The 17066-nt window shown below is 41.6% G+C and overlaps 1 protein-coding gene across 1 annotated transcript in view; it reads right to left on the reverse strand.

The window, feature by feature from the left end:
- The window catches only part of FES (FES proto-oncogene, tyrosine kinase), a 235336-nt gene that overhangs the window by 167438 nt on the left and 50832 nt on the right, over positions 1-17066 (reverse strand). The window contains exon 2 of the mRNA XM_073618513.1: positions 10233-10508. Within this exon, the coding sequence (XP_073474614.1) occupies positions 10233-10457 (225 nt within the window). The 5' untranslated portion in view covers positions 10458-10508. The remainder of the gene's footprint in view (positions 1-10232; positions 10509-17066) is intronic.

The raw sequence follows: 17066 nt of genomic DNA on the forward strand, positions 1-17066 counted from the left end.
GTGTATACTAGCACATTATGCCATTACCTTGCAGGGGGACTTTTTTTTTTTTTTTTTTTTTTTTTTTTACAGCAAAGTTTACTACAGCTTTAAGTAATACAATACATAATGTACTGTCCATAAGCAAATATAAAAATGAAAGTCAGTGATGACTCTACATTGAATCACTCTGAATTCTCTTGGCTCAGAGTCCATGAGTCAGAAATCACTGGCACTGCAATGACTGGATTCCCCTAAACAATACTTTGTGAAAGTCGTGACACAGATGATGATTGCTAATGGTCCACTTCTGGCCAGACAGACTTCTGAAGAATGAAATACGTTCACATCTCTGTGATCACACGATTGTTTGCTGCTTACAATACAAGAGACGTGCAGTTCAGTGGTAAAGGTCAAGCGGAAAAAAAGAATCAGCAAAAGTTTGAAAAATGGGATTTTAATATGGAAGAGGTTCAAAAAAAAGAAAGAAAAAAAAAAAAAAAAAAAAAATCAGAATCACACAAAAAAATTGGCTGAAATCAAATCCAATAGTTACATTAATACACAGACTATTACTTTATTGAATGAATAATACAACTAATGTTACAACTAATACTAAGCAGATGTTGTAGGAGAAAGTTTCTTAAGAAAACATTAATGTGCTGTGATAAATTATTGGCTGACCTTGGAACAAGCCAGGAGTAACAGAGAGATGAAACATTTATTTGCCATTACCGTGTTTTTGTGCATGTTTTTACAGCTATAGTTAAAGGGGAACTAAACTCTTTTCATCAACATTACTAGGAATGCACCGATACCATTTTTTTTTTACAACAAGTACGAGTACCGAAACTTGCCGATACAAATTACTGATAACCTTCTGCAACTGTTTTGTTTAGACTTCAGCTATCAGCAATGGTACAAAGCATTGAAAAGTTACTTACAAATTAAATTATTATTTTTTTATTTTTATTTTTTTACATTTTGCTCATTTTTCAATGTGAAACATGTAAATATATATTAAAGGTTTTAAAAAAATTAACAAACAAAGCAAACAAAAAAGTTTTAATTATTAATAGTTTAAAAAAAAAAAATCAGCATGAAAATAATAATTAAATGTAGAAAGAGAATAAGGAGTTATTTAAGGCTGATCAGAGTAATTTAAGGGTTAATAAGGGGTTAAACAAATTAACACTTAATAAAAAAAAAAATATATATATATATATATATATATATATATCTTGTGACATTGGGGATTGTTCAGCTCAAGTGGATAGATGCGTTTTGGTGCAGTGAGTCCACATCAGAGAGGCATTTATAGTTAAGGGCATGGTAGCCCACGTTTATTAAAGGGAAAAACAAAACAAAAGTCCATCCAGGAATCCCACGCAGGGGTCCAAACTTCAATTAAACACACAAAATCCAAATGAAAATGCTAGCCCACCTGGCTACTCTTCAGCAGTAATGCTGCTATAGGTACAGGCCCCTCAAACAAGCTGCTTGGATGCACACAGTCTTAGGCTCCTTGGTCACACACAGCTTCAAGAGCTTCAACGCACACAGCTTCTGGCTCCTTGGACCCACATAGCTTTGAAGCCCTTCAACGCACACAGCTTCTAATCTCACACAGAGACACTTACTAGCAGCCACTGCTCCAACTTCACCTTCCTCCACAATATATATATCTCTATAGATATAGATCTATATCTATAGATCGATCTATCTATCTATCTATCTATCTATCTATCTATCTATCTATCTATCTATCTATCTATCTATCTATCTATCTATCTATCTATCTATCTATCTATCTATCTATCTTTTTTTTTTTAACTTGACAATTTGCTTTAAAAACTGAGTTCATCTGCAGATCGAAGTTTATCCCTTTGATCTGTAGATGAATAAACAGAAAACTACAAAAAGAAACAATGGGGTAGATTTACTTAAAGTGGAACTTCAGTCGTTTTTTCATCTTTCCATCTAATAAATCTGCCCTTGTTGCTTTAACTTTGGATAGTAAAACATTTTTTTCTGCCAGTAAATACCTTATACAGCCCACTTCCTGTTTCTTGTCTGGTAAAAAAGCCTAGGCTTATGACATCATGGACAGCTCTCTTTCTCACTCTTGTGAGAGTTTGCCAGGAAGGGAGTCATAAGAGGGCCGATGAGGGCTGCAGAGCTGGAGGTGTGCCTCTGTGTGTCTGTGTAAATCCAGGAAGTGAACAGGCAGCAGCTTCAGCTGCCCACAGTTAAAATGGATGCAGCCAGACTCAGTGGAGGGAGATTTCTGCAGCATATTTGGCAAGTACAGAATCACAGTATATATAAAATAATATGCAAAGTGGTTGGAGGGAAGCTTCAGAATGGCAAAGATGGTTTTTAGTACAAATTATGTGAGCAGACTGCAGTTCCTCATTAAACTCAGAATCTGGTGCAGTGGTGCATGGTAGCCAGCGTCTAACTTCAGCTTGTTCAATTAAGCTTTGGCAATAAAACCTGGAAGCTGAATGGTTTCTATGCAGAGCTGCACCAGATTTTGCTCTCTCTAGCTAAAGGCCTCTTTCACAAGGGCTGTCCGTTTAGGTCCGCCTTTCGGTTTTTCAGGCGGACCTGATCGGACCATCCATTCACCCCTATGGAGTGGCGGATGTCAGCGGTGACATGCTACTTGATCCAATCCCGTCCACCAAATCCAGATGGATGGTAGTCCTACTTTCCCATCCGTCTGGTGGATCAGATCAGATGAAAATGGACAGGTGGTTACATTTACTTATTTTAAACTTATTTTTACCAGTTGCTTCCTGGTTACAGGCCTAGACCAAAATTATGTCATACACCCCAAGCATGGAGGAGGGGCTTTCTCAGCTAAGCAGATGGATTCCGGGAGGTAAATGCTGCATGAATCATCTGCCCTTACCTAAGATGGACGCAGCTAAGAACGCTAGGGGTGTTTTTAAAAGTTATAGCCCAACAAAACAAAAAAAATGAAGACCTGGATGGATGGTGGAGTTTCCTTTGAATATTAAAAAACAATTAAATAGCGTTTTCAGTTTGTGGTTGTCAGATACAGTTTAGTTCTGTTTTAAAGTCTATGGGGACAAAAATGGGCAATCCTGCTACAAAGGAGCTCCTAAAAACACATATTGCTCAAAAAAAATCATGACAAATGCACAAAAAGCCTTTAAAATCACCTAAAGTGTACACTAAAGATTGAGAACTGGAAATAATAACCTGTGACAGGGCTGCGAGGGATTATTAGCTGACAAGATTTCTGGCAATGTCAACAGGTCATTTTTGCACATAATGAACAGATACAACAAGGTGCTTTCGATTATATATATAACAGACCAAGGGGTAGCAAATAACAGAAGTTCATTGTTGGGGCTTGCATTCACCTTAACCTCAATTCACACTTTAGTGAGTCAAGCTCATTAGGCTAGGTTCGCATTTGTGCATTGGGGGACATGCGCAAAATTGCGCACTTTTCTGCAACACGCAAAACCGCACAGCCCTTTTGCAGACATGTGCCATTAATTCTTTATGGTACTCCCATGCATGTGTGCATGCAAAATTGCATGATAACAATATACTATTTGGGGACAGCCCGATTTTTCAAAAGGGCCATGCAGTTCTTTAGTACGTATTTTGCGCATAGGGTGGGCCATTAAAATGAACGGGCTGTGTGCAATGCATGAAAATGCACAAAAACAAGCATGCGCTCCGTCACACCTGCATAGGAGTGAACAGAGCCTTAGGGTAATTTAAAATCTGCATTTCAAATGCAGTTGGAATGTGTTTTGAAAAGGTATGGGGAATGGTTTGAATAGTTGAAATGTGCAATGAATCTTACACTGTTGACAAGCCAGCATCTTAATTTTCCAACGAAGACAAGTAACAAAGTAGCCAAAAAAATAAAAAATACTTAGGGCTCGTTCACATGGGTGGTCAGCGGGTAGTTGAGCTAGGGTTTTACCACCTCTGGCCACCCACCTAAACACAGAAATGCAGCTGCTCAGGACTGTACACATGCTGCAGCAAAAAATGAATTGGCAATATGAATTTGGTGGGTGGTACTGCTGCCAAATGCAACTTATTCAAGTTGATGGGGCCATGCCGCAACCGCGTGCAATGCACCATTTTGAGGTATCCACCGGATAATGCTCTTCCAGGGAGCAGCATTAATGGCCACAAGTGTTATGCCCCATACACACGATTGGAAAAACTCAGATGAGAGCTTTTGGTCAGAAATTGCGACCGTGTGTATGCTCCATCGGACTTTTGCTGGCGGAATTCCCGCCAGCAAAAGATTGAGAGCAGGTTCTCTATTTTTCGGTCGGAAAAAGTTCCTATCCGAAAATGCGTTTGTCTGTATGCAATTCCGATGCACAAAAAAACATGCATGCTCGCAAACAATTCGACGCATGTTCGGAAGCATTGAACTTCATTTTCTCGGCTCGTCGTAGTGTTGTACGTCACCCCGTTCTTGGCGGTCGAAAGTTCCGAAAATTTTTGTGTGACCGCGTGTATGCAAGGCAAGCTTGAACGGAATTCCGTCGGAAAAACCATCCAAGATTTTTCTGGCGGAAATTCCGCTTGTGTTTACAGGGCATAAGCCAACCCCTTACCTCTCCAGCAGGAGGCCAGTCCACAATGTGCTCTCTTCTAGAGCTACAACCACCATCACTTCTGGGCATGTTCAACACCTGCGTCCACTGCCAGTGTTTCTCAACCTTTTGTCAGTCAGGGTATCCCTTAAAATTCTACACAATCTCAAGGCACCCCATTCTCAAATGTTAAAAACAAAACTAATAGTTTTGCATAAAACAGCAACATCCTCACATGTAGGACACTGTTCAAATCACCTCAACACTGTTGGAGGTGATTTATTTTTCCAAAGCAAATGTACTTTTGTACACTGGTACGGACCAATATACCATACATACAGTGTATATATATATATATATATATATATGTATATATATATATATATATATATATATATATATATATATATATATATATATATATATATAATATACAAACATAGCAGGTAAAATAGGGTAAATATATTTCTAAAGGTGCTGTTGACATGAAATTTTCATCGCATGTCGGTAACAACCCATGCAATCCATACATACAAACATACATACATACAAACCAAAACAAATAAGTTCAGAGATGAATTATGTGTAATAAAATGGAATGATACAGGGGAAATATATTGAACACGCTAACTGAAATGTATTTAATACTTCGTACAAAATCCTTTGTTGGTAATGACAGCTTCAAGACGCCTCCTGTATGGAGGAACTAGTCGCATGCATTGTTCAGGTGTGATTTTGGCCCATTCTTCCACACAGTCAGTCTTCAAAGCTTGAAGGTTCTGTGGGCCTCCTCTATGAACTGTGATCTTTAGTTCTTTCCATAGATTTTCTATTGGATTCAAGTCAGGTGATTGGCAGGGCCATTCTAGCAGCTTTATTTTCTTTCTTTGAAACCAATTGAGAGTTTCCTTGGCTTTGTGCTTGGGATCATTGTCTTGCTGAAATGTCCACCCTTATTTCAGCTTCATCATCTTGGTAAATGGCAGCAGATTTTTATCAAGAGTATCTTGGTACATTTTTCCATTTAGCTTTCCTTCAATGATATGAAGTTTGCCAGTACTTTCTAATTACTGATAGATTTCAGCTGGTGTCTTGGCTTTTCATGCCTTTTTGCACCTCCCTTTTCTTCATGTGTTCAATACTTTTTCCCTGTGTCATTCCATTTTATTACACATAACTTCATTTCTGAACATATCTGTTTTGGTTTCTTTATATGTATGGATTGCATGGGTTGTTACTGACATGTGGTGAAAATTTAATGTCAATAGCACCTTTAGAAATGTATTTACCTAGAAAAATGGTGAGGTGTTCAATACTTATTTACCTGATATATATAGATCTATCTATCTATCTATCTATCTATCTATCTATCTATCTATCTATCTATCTATCTATCTATCTATCTATCTATCTATCTATCTATCTATCTATCTATCTATCTCTATATATATATATATACAATATACTGTTTCTCTTCTCCCTTAGTTTCATTCCTTCACACAGCTAATGTGACCCCAGTACTATTGGTGAGAGGGACGGGGTAGGCGCGAGCAAATACACTATGCAGGCACCCAACGTCCTCCTTATAAATTGATGATGTCATCAGTTGTTGGTCCACATGGTGCCTAAGGTTGTAATGCTGCACAATAAAGACCTGGCTTTGTTGGCAATTTTTGGCCAGTTTTTAGGCATTTTTTCATGGCACCCCTGAAAAACCCAGTTGGCTCCCCAGGGTGCCTCTGGTTGAAAATGGCTAATGTAGAAGGAGGAGGAGGAACATAGGCATCCAACTAATCCAGGAGTTTCAGGAGGCAGAGTCAGTACAGGAATCACTGCCTGCAGGCAGCAAGGTACCATGGGATATGAGGTCCCTAGAAATAGAAACTAAACAGCAGAGTAGAACCTGCAAAGCATGCAGGAATGCAGGAAGTTGTGGAAAGAGATGGTCAGCCGCTGGCCCCTTTTCTCCAGCCACCCCCTCTATGCATAGCATGAATCTATTCATGGCCGTCACCCCCTATTCAGGCGTCCGGCCCCTTTTTGGAACGTGAGGTGCCTGAATTACAGTGGCGGGGGTGTATTTTTGAAGCACCTGATTAGATCCATAGGCTCTAATAGGCTTCAAAAAAGGTGAACTTAAGCGTAGAGCATTGCGCTCGCAGTCCACCCAGGTGTGTTAGAAAAGCAAATGAATATTCGCTTTTCTAACACTGAACCGCCTCTCCACCAAACAGGTAGCGTTGGTCTGATACCTATCACCTGATTGGCTGAACGTAAAGGCTCTGCGATTGGATGCGGGGAGGAGGAGGGGAGGTGACGCACGGAGGACACAGGGGCTGCTGTCTGAGCCACTGCAAGGTCTCACAGCTCGCCGCCGTCACGCCTGACCTGCCACCAAGATAGGGTAAGTGCTGGGCAGACGGCGAGTGGGCGGGGAGATAATTGTGGCAATTTTTGATGGGCACAGTGGCGGCATAGAATGGGGCACAGTGGCAGTATTTGATGGGGCACAGTGGCAGCATTTGATGGGGTACAGTGGCAGCATTTGATGGGGCACAGTGGCAGCATTTGATGGGGCACAGTGGCAGCATTTGATGGGGCACAGTGGCTGCATTTGATGGGGCACAGTGGCTGCATTTGATGGGGCACAGTGGCTGCATTTGATGGGGCACAGTGGCTGCATTTGATTGGCACAATGGCTGCATTTGATTGGGCACAGTGGCTGTGTTTGATGGGCACAGTGGCTGCGTTTGATGGGCACAGTGACTGCGTTTGATGGGCACAGTGGCTGCATTTGATTGGGCACAGTGGCTGCGTTTGATGGGCACAGTGGCTGCATTTGATTGGGCACAGTGGCTGCGTTTGATGGGCACAGTGGCTGCGTTTGATGGGCACAGTGGCTGCATTTGATGGGCACAGTGAGGCTGCAATTAATGTTTTTTTTTATCAGAATTTTTCAGTTTGTTTGCGCCCTCCCAAAAATTTTGAGCACCAGACGCCACTGGTCAGCAGACAGGCAGAACTCACAACATGAAAGGAGATTTTTAAAGTAAGATTAAATTTGATTGTCAAAAATAACTATTGTATGTATTGTTATTACAATGCTGATGATAAAAATAAAGTGTACGCTGTGACCATAGGTTTCTATTAACCTCTTGCTGTCCACGTAACACATATGTGTAGCAGCAAGGAGGGTGAGCTTTAACGTGTAGACACCACACATGCGTCCACGGACTTCTGAGGATTCTGTGCTTGAGAGCACGCTCACTGCATTCTTCCAGCACAGTGACCTAGCTGTTGGTCTCTCATAAGGATCAGGAGCCAGAAGCAGAGGGTCCCAATTTCAGTGGTCACATGATCCGGAAGTCCATCCTGCCCCCCACACCCAGGCATGGAGACACACTTAAAGGGGTGCCAACTTGCCAAGGCTGGAGGGGAAGGTGTTAAGACTGGTATATAAACACATGAGTTTCTACCACAACGACTTTGTAATAATCAAACTTTTTCTGTATCAGTAACAACTGCTGATCAAACAGAAGGACATCACATATGCATAACAGATGCATTGTAGGTGCATGTGCAACACATTACAAATGCATCTTAAACACGATTCCCTGTTTCCTGAAAGCACCTAAAAGCATGCGTGCTTGTACTTTTAAAATGTGCTTTTGTGTTGAATGGCTGTGGTCACAAGCCCTAATATGAGCAAACCCACACTAGTGTGGAAAATACCCTCGGTCAAAATGCACTGGAGTCTCTTGCTGAATAGAGGGTTTACAAATATAGAGGAACTAGACAGTAACCTCAACCGTGAGAACAATGAGGAAATAAGAATTAAGAAATGCCACTGCCCGTCTATACCAATTTCTCGGCAGCACACTACAGTGTGAACATACATAACAGATGCTTAAAGTAGAACTATAGGCAAACATTTTTATTTTTCATTTTGGATGGAGCAAGGGAGAGCTATAACCCGTCAGACTTTTTTTTCTTCGCCATCTGTGCCCCATTGTGGAGATTTCCCTTCACTTCCTGTCCCATAGCCAAACAGGAAGTGAGAGGAAATACCTGGAAATGAAGAGGATCCATTGGGGACCCCCAGGACACCAGAACTAGTGAGCCCATTGGAAGATTTCCCCTCTATTACTTTTCTGGGGACAACCCAAAATGTGGGATTTTCTTTTACTTTCACTTTCAATGATAATGGTAAAACAGGACAAATAGAGGAGGTGAATCCCCCAATGGGGGCACAGGCAGCAATAAAAACTGACAAGTGTTCTGATCCCTCTCCACTCTATTCAGTGTGGAGTTTGTTTGCGGTTGGACAGCTCAGATGGGAGAGACATAAGGTGGTTTGCTGCTTAAATACCGTCCCCTTCTTTTGGTGTCACATTTTTGGATATGATCCAACGGTCCTTGTATACCACGAAGGGAAATTAACAGCGTTGCTATGGTGTTTGGGGGGGGGGGTGGTGGAATTGGCAGATAACAACTATGCTGCCAGAAGTGATTTTGGGTGGGGGGTTAGAGGATAGGTGCTAGGGGGTGCTTTGTTTTGGGTTAGAGAGGACTTGTACTAGAGGGGGGCAGATTTGAAGTTTGACCCCCTCCCCCACACAATTCCTCTCCCCTCCCAAAGCACCCCCTAGCACATATCCTTTACCCCCCCTCAAATCAAAAATCCCATCCCGGCTCCATCCACCCCCCCATCCCATCTCACTCCCATCCACCCCCCGATCTCATCCCGCTCCATCCACCCCCCGATCCCGTCCTGATCCAGCCACCCCCCCGATGCCAAACTGCTCCATCCATTCCCCAATCCTATCCCGTCTTCATCCATCCCCCCAAACCATCCTGGCTCCATTCATCCCCCCCGATCCCATCTGGGCACCATCCACCCCCCCCATCCCCATCCCAGCTCCATCTACCACTCTGATCCCATCCCAGTTCTATCCATTCCCGATCCCATTCCGGCTCAATCCGTTCCCCGATCCCATTCCAGCTCTATAACCCCCCCAATCCCATCCCAGCTCCATCTATTGTGGTAGATTAAGGGGGAGAGCTGCTCCAACGCACTAGCCTGCTAAGTGCTGGGGGGGGGGGGGCACCATGTTTTACCGCACCAGGTGACACCAACCCTAGTGACGCCACTGGCTGAAGGAGTGCTCTCACTAAGAACGTCTAAATAATATATTTTGAAAACACGTTGGACATCCCTATCTTTGAATAACCATTGGCATCTGCATATCAATGGTGGAACTGCAAGTAGTTAGGGAATACCACTTCAGGACTATCAGACATTGTATACTGTAATTGTACAATATAATGTAAAGTGATGGATACAACTTTGGTATACTATGTTTACATTGTTAACAGTTTTTTTATTATAATCAATGCAATTTTATTCAATATGAAAAAAAAAATTTTTTTTTAAATAATTCAAAATTTCTTCTTTGAAATTGCCTTAAAAATCCCAATTTAGAGGTTAAAACACAATCAAAAAGGTGAACTTATCCTTTAAGGCAGTATTCACCTTGGTATGAATGCAAACAGTCTGCACTTTGGGTATTTGTCCCTGGGCGCATACTGCCCTAAATGTGCAACAAGCCTAAAATATTGGTGCTTTATAAACAAAAGCAAATGGTTTACCTGGCTCAGCTGACTTGAGTACTCTGCTAGGCCAGGAATGGGGGCCTGGTCCAGTTTCTCTATCATGGTGAACATCTGATGAAGCTGTGTTGCATACTCTTTGTCACTCTTCACTCTTTGCATCATCCACTTTCTCAGTGATTCCATCAGCTTCAGCTCAGAATCTTGCAGGCGTAGCAACGCATTGTGCCCATTAGGACAAATGAAATCAGTTGCAAACCCCATAATTATAGAGGTTCAGGTCACTTCGGGGTCACCTTCTGGAATTATCTGTAACTGAGAAGAACAAATAATTTTTTTTTTTAAATAGTACATTATACCTAAAAATAGCCAAAGTACCCTAAACCTACAGGATGCTTTGAATTTATTATGGTTGAAAAGGGTTTCATCTTCATATTATTGGACTGGCTTCTATGAGTCCTGCTACAAATGGTACAAATGTATGACCTTCTCAAAATCTGGATCCAAAGTTATTTTTCTCACATAAAAGTGTTTCTAAATTGACTTAAAAATTATAAACAGCAATCATTTTGTGAAAGATGCAGTATAAAAGGTATGTAAAGGTATGTAATTTGTCAGGTTGTTGTTGTTGCCTAATGTCTTATTAAGTAGGAACTCACTTTTCCTTATTTATAAATTAAAGCAGAATTCAATCCCAAAACCAAAATGGTAATATGTTGCAATTTACCAATTATTACATGATCCAACACACATACTCTGTATATATTTCTCCTTTTCTGGCCCTGAGACCAGGCTACTTTTTTAAAATGTAGCATTTTGATAAAACAAATACATTCTTTTCCTCCATTGACACACTGTAGCCTTCCTCCTATTTTACTTCTATAAGCAAAAACCTTACAAACTCACTAAAACATTAAAACACAACATTAAATATTAAAATATTAAAATTTGGAGGTAAATAGGAGTGACCCCACCATGGGTCACTTACATAGTTACATATAGTTACATAGTAGGCAAGGTTGAAAAAAGACACATCCATCAAGTCCAACCTATGTATGTGATTATACGTCAGTATTACATTGTATATCCCTGTATGTTGTGGTCGTTCAAGTGCTTATCTAATAGTTTTTTGAAATTATCAATGCCCCCCCGCTGAAACCACCACCTGTGGAAGGGAATTCCACATCCTTACAGCCCTTACAGTAAAGAAAGCTCTACGCAGTTTAAGGTTAAACCCCTTTTCTTCTACTTTTTGTGAATGGCCGCGTGTCTTATTAAATTCCCTTACGCGGTAAAGTTTTATCCTTATTGTGGGGTCACCAGTATGGTATTTGTACATTGAAATCATATCCCCTCTCAAGTGTCTCTTCTCCAGAGAGAATAAGTTCAGGGCTCGTAAACTTTCCTCATAACTAATGTCCTCTAGTCCCTTTATTCGTTTTATTGCCCTTCTCTGGACTTTCTCCAGTTCCAGCACATCCTTCCTGAGGACTGGTGCCCAGAACTGGACGGCATACTCTAGGTGTGGCTGGACCAGAGTCTTGTAGAGTGGGAGAATTATTGTTTTATCTCTGAAGTTAATCCCCTTTTTAATGCATGCCAAGATTCTGTTTGCTTTGCTTACAGCAGCTTGGCATTGCATGCCATTGCTGAGCCTGTCAGCAATTGCATGCTAAGATGGAAAAGGTCCTTTTCCATCCTAGATTCCCCAGAGGTTCTCCCCCCAGTGAGTAGATTGCATTCATATTTTTTGCCACCCAAATGCGTTATTTTAAATTTTTCTACATTAAACCTCATTTGCCATGCAGTTGCCCACCCCATTAACTTGTTTAGATCTTCTTGCAAGGTTTCCACATCCTGCGGAGAAGTTATTACCCTGCTTAGCTTAGTATTGTCCGCAAATACAGGGATTGAGCAGTTTGTCCCATCCTCCAGGTCATTTATGAATAAATTAAATAGGATTGGTTCCAGGACAGAACCCTGGGGGACCCCACTTTCCACTTTCCACCCCGGACCATTCCGAGTACTCGCCATTTATCACTACTCTCTGGACTCGCCCCTGTAACCATCTTTCAGTCCATGTACTCACCCTATGGTCCATGCCAATGGACCTTACTTTGTACAGTAAACATTTATGGGGAACTATATCACATGCAAAGATTAATGGATTGGTTTGGCAAGAACGATTCTTCATGAATCCATGCGGATTACTGCTAATGATACCGTCATTCTAAAATCTTGTATATAGTCCCTTATCATCCCCTCCAAGAGCTTACATACTATTGATGTTAGGCAAACTGGTCTGTAATTCCCAGGGATGTATCTTGGTCCTTTTTTAAATATTGGTGCTACATTGGCTTTTCTCCAATCATCTGGTACCATTCCAGTCAGTAGACTGTTCGTAAAAATTAGGAACAATGGTCTGGCAATTACTTGACTGAGTTGTTTAAGGACACTCGGGTGCAAGCCATCTGGTCCCGGTGACTTATTAATGTTACGTTTGTATTTCTAATTCTGTCCTCTGTTAGCCATGAGGGTGCTTTCTGTGACGTGTCATGAGGATAAACATTACAGTTTTGGTTACTGAAGCCCCCTGATTTCCTTGTGAAGACAGAGGAGAAGAATAAATTCAATACCTTCGCCATCTCTCCATCCTTAGTAACCAGATTCCCTTCATCATTCTTTATGGGACTAATATGATCTGTCTTCCCTTTCTTATTATTTATGTACTTAAAGAATTTCTTGGGATTTTTTTTACTCTCCTCCGCTATGTGCCTTTCGTGTTCCAACTCAGCTGCCCTGATATTACCCTTACATTTCTTTGTAAAGTTGGAATGCTGATGATGATCCCTCTGCCTTGTATTTTTTGAAGGCCTTCTCTTTTGCTTTTATATGCATTCTTATGTTGGAGTTAGGTCACCCAGTACTTTTATTAGTTCTTTTAAATTTATTTCCCATTGGGAAGCACTGTTTAATACCCTTATTTAATATGTTCTTAAAGTATACCCATTTTCCTCTGTGATCTCTGTTCCTAAGATTTTATCCCATTTAGTATCTTCTAGCAAGGATTGTAATTTAGGAACGTTGTTTTTTTTGAAATTCAGTGTCTTTGTATTCCCCTTATGTTTCCTATTTGTGTGATTTATACTGAAACTAATTGACCTGTGATTGCTCTAACTTCTCCTCCTTAGCCTATTCTATTGAGTTCTTTTTCCAGTGACAACCCTCTACTTGATTTTCAACACCATCTAGAACTCCAAAGCCCCAGTGGGAAGGCTTGAACCCTTGGTTTGTTATCATTCACCCCTGGTGCAATCCAACAATTAGGGCTCATGCACACTGCAGCTCAAAAAAAAGCTTTTCTGAGCGCAAGCATTTTTCTTTCACAAACCCTCCCCTCAGCTCATTTTGTCTTTTTTTGTGCATTTTCCAGCTTCTTTGAGCTTTTTTGCACTTTCATGCTTTTTTCACGCACTTTTTTTGGGCACTTAGGCGTCTTTTGTGCTCGAAAGCTTCTCTCAAAGACCTGAGTTTGGGGAGGTTTTTTTTGCCTGTAAACTCCTGAAAAAGCCATAGTGTGCATGGACACATTGGCTAACATGGAGAGGAGTTTCCAAGCAGAAAAAAATGAGAGCTCAAAAAGCTGAAAAGCCTGTAGGAGAAGCTTCTTTGAGATTATTTGAGATGCAGTGTGCATGAGCCCTTAAGATAATAAATAAATTGATTAAAAAAAAAATACATACATAAAAATAAATGCATGAAACAAGATACATTAAAAATATAAACAAAAAAGTTTCAAACGTTCATTTTTTATTTTTGGAGACTACTTTAAACCGATGATAAAGGCTTTTTTTTTTTTTAAATAACAAACATGTTATACTTACCTGCTCTGTGCAGTGGTTTTACACAGAGCAGCCCGGATCCTCCTTTTCTCGGGTCCCATGCCAGCGCTCCTGGCTCCTCCTTCCTGTCGGGTGCCCCCACAGCAAGCAGCTTGCTGTGGGGGCACCCAGGCAGGCGTGCTACCGAGCCGTGGCTCTGTGTGTCCAGTTACACATGGAGCCACGGCTCAGCCCTGCCCCCTTCGTCTCCTGATTGGCTGTGATTGACAGCAGCAGGAGCCAGTGGCTTCTGCTGCTGCCAAAAGACAATCAGGAGTGCAAGTTCCCAGAGAGGCAAATCTCTCATGGACATTGCTGGATCAAGAGGGGGCTCAGGTAAGTGTTAGAGGGGCTGCTGTACTCAGAAGGTTTTTTTACCTTCATGTAGAGATGCATGAAGTTAAAAAAAACCTTGTGCCTTTGCAACCACTTTAAGGGCCTTCTGCCTCTAATCTGAGGTCTGTCTAATTTTTTAGGGAAGACCCCTGCAAGGGCCTTCTGTCACCATCTTGAATCCAGGCTACAATACCTAAAATAGTCAAACTGTACAAAGTCTTGACCAATGCCAGTAGGAATGCCTTTGTTACCCTTCGCAGTTAGCACCACGACTAGCAGTGGTCATCTAACAAAGGACTTGCACACTTTATTCAGGCAAAACTGGGCAAGCTTAACCCAGGGTACCACTCACAGGGAGGGCTTTTCCAAGATGGTCAATGAGTAGAAAGACCTCATGGTCAACTAGGTGTCTTCTAAAATGGGCCAGTGGCTGGAGCCTGGTGCATGTGACCGACAAATGTACAGTATCTGCCTGTCCATAGGCAAAAGGGTGACTACCTGAACTAGTCTTGAATATCAGAAGTCTTCCACACCCCCAGGCAGCTTAGACCAATTAGCTTCTGCATGCAGCCAAGGCTCTTTGTACCAACCTAGCTAATTCCTGGCATAGCCTCCTATCAACACAACGCTCTCTCCTACCCCCCCCCCCCCCCCCCCACAACAAAATCTTCTGCCTGACCTTGCAGGCTTGTCAGTGCTGCCGTGTATATGTGGTAATACAGCTGACCAAAAAAGTTTTAGTCACCATGACAGAGGCATACTCTGAAGTTCATTTCTGCTTTTAGCTTGCTATCCTTACAACCACTAAGAAAACAGCCTTTTTGTCTACTGTCCCCATTGAAGTATGAATTTTTTCTGAAGGAGACCAATGCATGGTTAATGCTGCTTGCTAAACTGACACCAGTTGGGGCTTATACTACAAAAACAGTCTTTTTTGGGGAGGTTGCTTATGTTTTTTACAAAGATAGTAAAAAAAAAAAAAAAGTTGATATATAGCACAAAATATGCACTGGCAGTGTACATTATCACTGCTGGGAATCACAGAAATTACCCTTAGTGATTCTGTGTACAGCATTAAGGGACCCCACAAAGTTGCGAATGGAAGGATCTGCATCTTTCTTATGTAGGGAGGTCTCTGGCCTTGGCCAATCTAATGAGGACCTTCAAGGCCAAATATAGCTGACATCCTTCAATATGTAGTGGGTTGTGAGGCATAGTGGGTGCAAAGATGGTGAAAGTCTGGGCACTACACTTAGGTCGCCCTCAAAGCCACATTAAATGCCAACTACCCTCACCACTGTACACATCCCCCCTGTTTTTAAAAGCAACATGTTTCTCGGACATTTGGTGGGCTTACCATGCCATTTAGTTGTGTTTGGCTGCTGTAGTTGTTCTCTAGAGGCCCAAAAGGAAACACCAGAATTTTTAGTCCCTATTGTCTTCCATGAGTTATGGATTCAATAGCTATTTTGCCAAACTACCCAGAAAATGAACAGAAGCATGTTTGCATTGGTATGAGTTTAACACATTGCTGAGCTGCCTGCATACCCCTGTTTTGTACCGTATGGATTGACTGTTGTACATTGGATTTTAGTCGAATAAAGGTGTTGTATCTGAGTGCTGCCGTCCAGGCCTATTGGTTTGTTCTCTGATCCCAGCAGAGCCTGCACCTGAGTGCCTATCAAGGTGTGTATCATTTGGAACCTGTGCTTTGAGAGCGGCTTTTCTTTTTCTTCTCTTTAACACATTGCTGCCTGCTTAGAAACACCCTAAATTGTTGTAGAGGTTAAAATATATCAAAAGACATAACTTGTTTTCTTCTTTGTTAAGAAATTATTAAAACCCATGGCATATTTTTGCCTTCTGTGTTCCGTTTAAGAGATTTCCCTTTATTTCCTGTCCTATAGACACAACAGGAAGTGAGCAGAATCTCTTCAAAAGGACGTACATCTCCTTTCACACAGTTGTCACCAGAACTAGATTTCCCCTCTATTCCTGTTCTGGTGGCAGCTCAATATTTTAGCTTTTTCCTCACTTTCAGTCCAAGTGACAATTGCCAACAACACAAATAGCGAGGGTGAATATGTCTAGCAGGGACACCAACAGCAATAAAAAAAAACCTCAGAGAGGTTTAACCCTTACTGTCAAGGAATTCCTGTGAGACGTCTGGTGTGCACATATGCGCATACGCATAGTATTTCTCACAGAATGGTGATAAGGTGTGTGCATGCGCCCAAGAATGCATGCTTGCTCAGGCGCGTGTGCATGTGCACAATTTTCATTGACACCAGACAGGCTATTTAAAGGATGCTGATGACCATGTTCTGTGCTGACTGGTCTTCAGCTGTTCCTGTGTCCTGATGTAACCTGTGTTTTGCTGACTCAGCTTGCTAATGACCTGAACTTGGATCCTGATTGCTCTTCTGCCTACCCGTTCCTGACCTTGGCACTAATTTTGACTACACTTCTGCTTATGCCCCTGTACTGCATTGCCTGCCTGCTGCTGACCTTGGCTAGACCTTTGACTTTACTTCTGTTTCTGATTTGGCTCCACATTACCTCCGAGTGCCTGCTAAGGCTCTCACCCATATCAGCTTCAATCATTACAGCACGTTCCTGTCTTCAGTCTGCTGGAAGCTCTGACCAGCCTCATGCT

The sequence above is a fragment of the Aquarana catesbeiana genome, linkage group LG03 (genome assembly GCF_042186555.1).
Source record: "Aquarana catesbeiana isolate 2022-GZ linkage group LG03, ASM4218655v1, whole genome shotgun sequence".
Taxonomy (NCBI): Eukaryota; Metazoa; Chordata; class Amphibia; order Anura; family Ranidae; genus Aquarana; species Aquarana catesbeiana.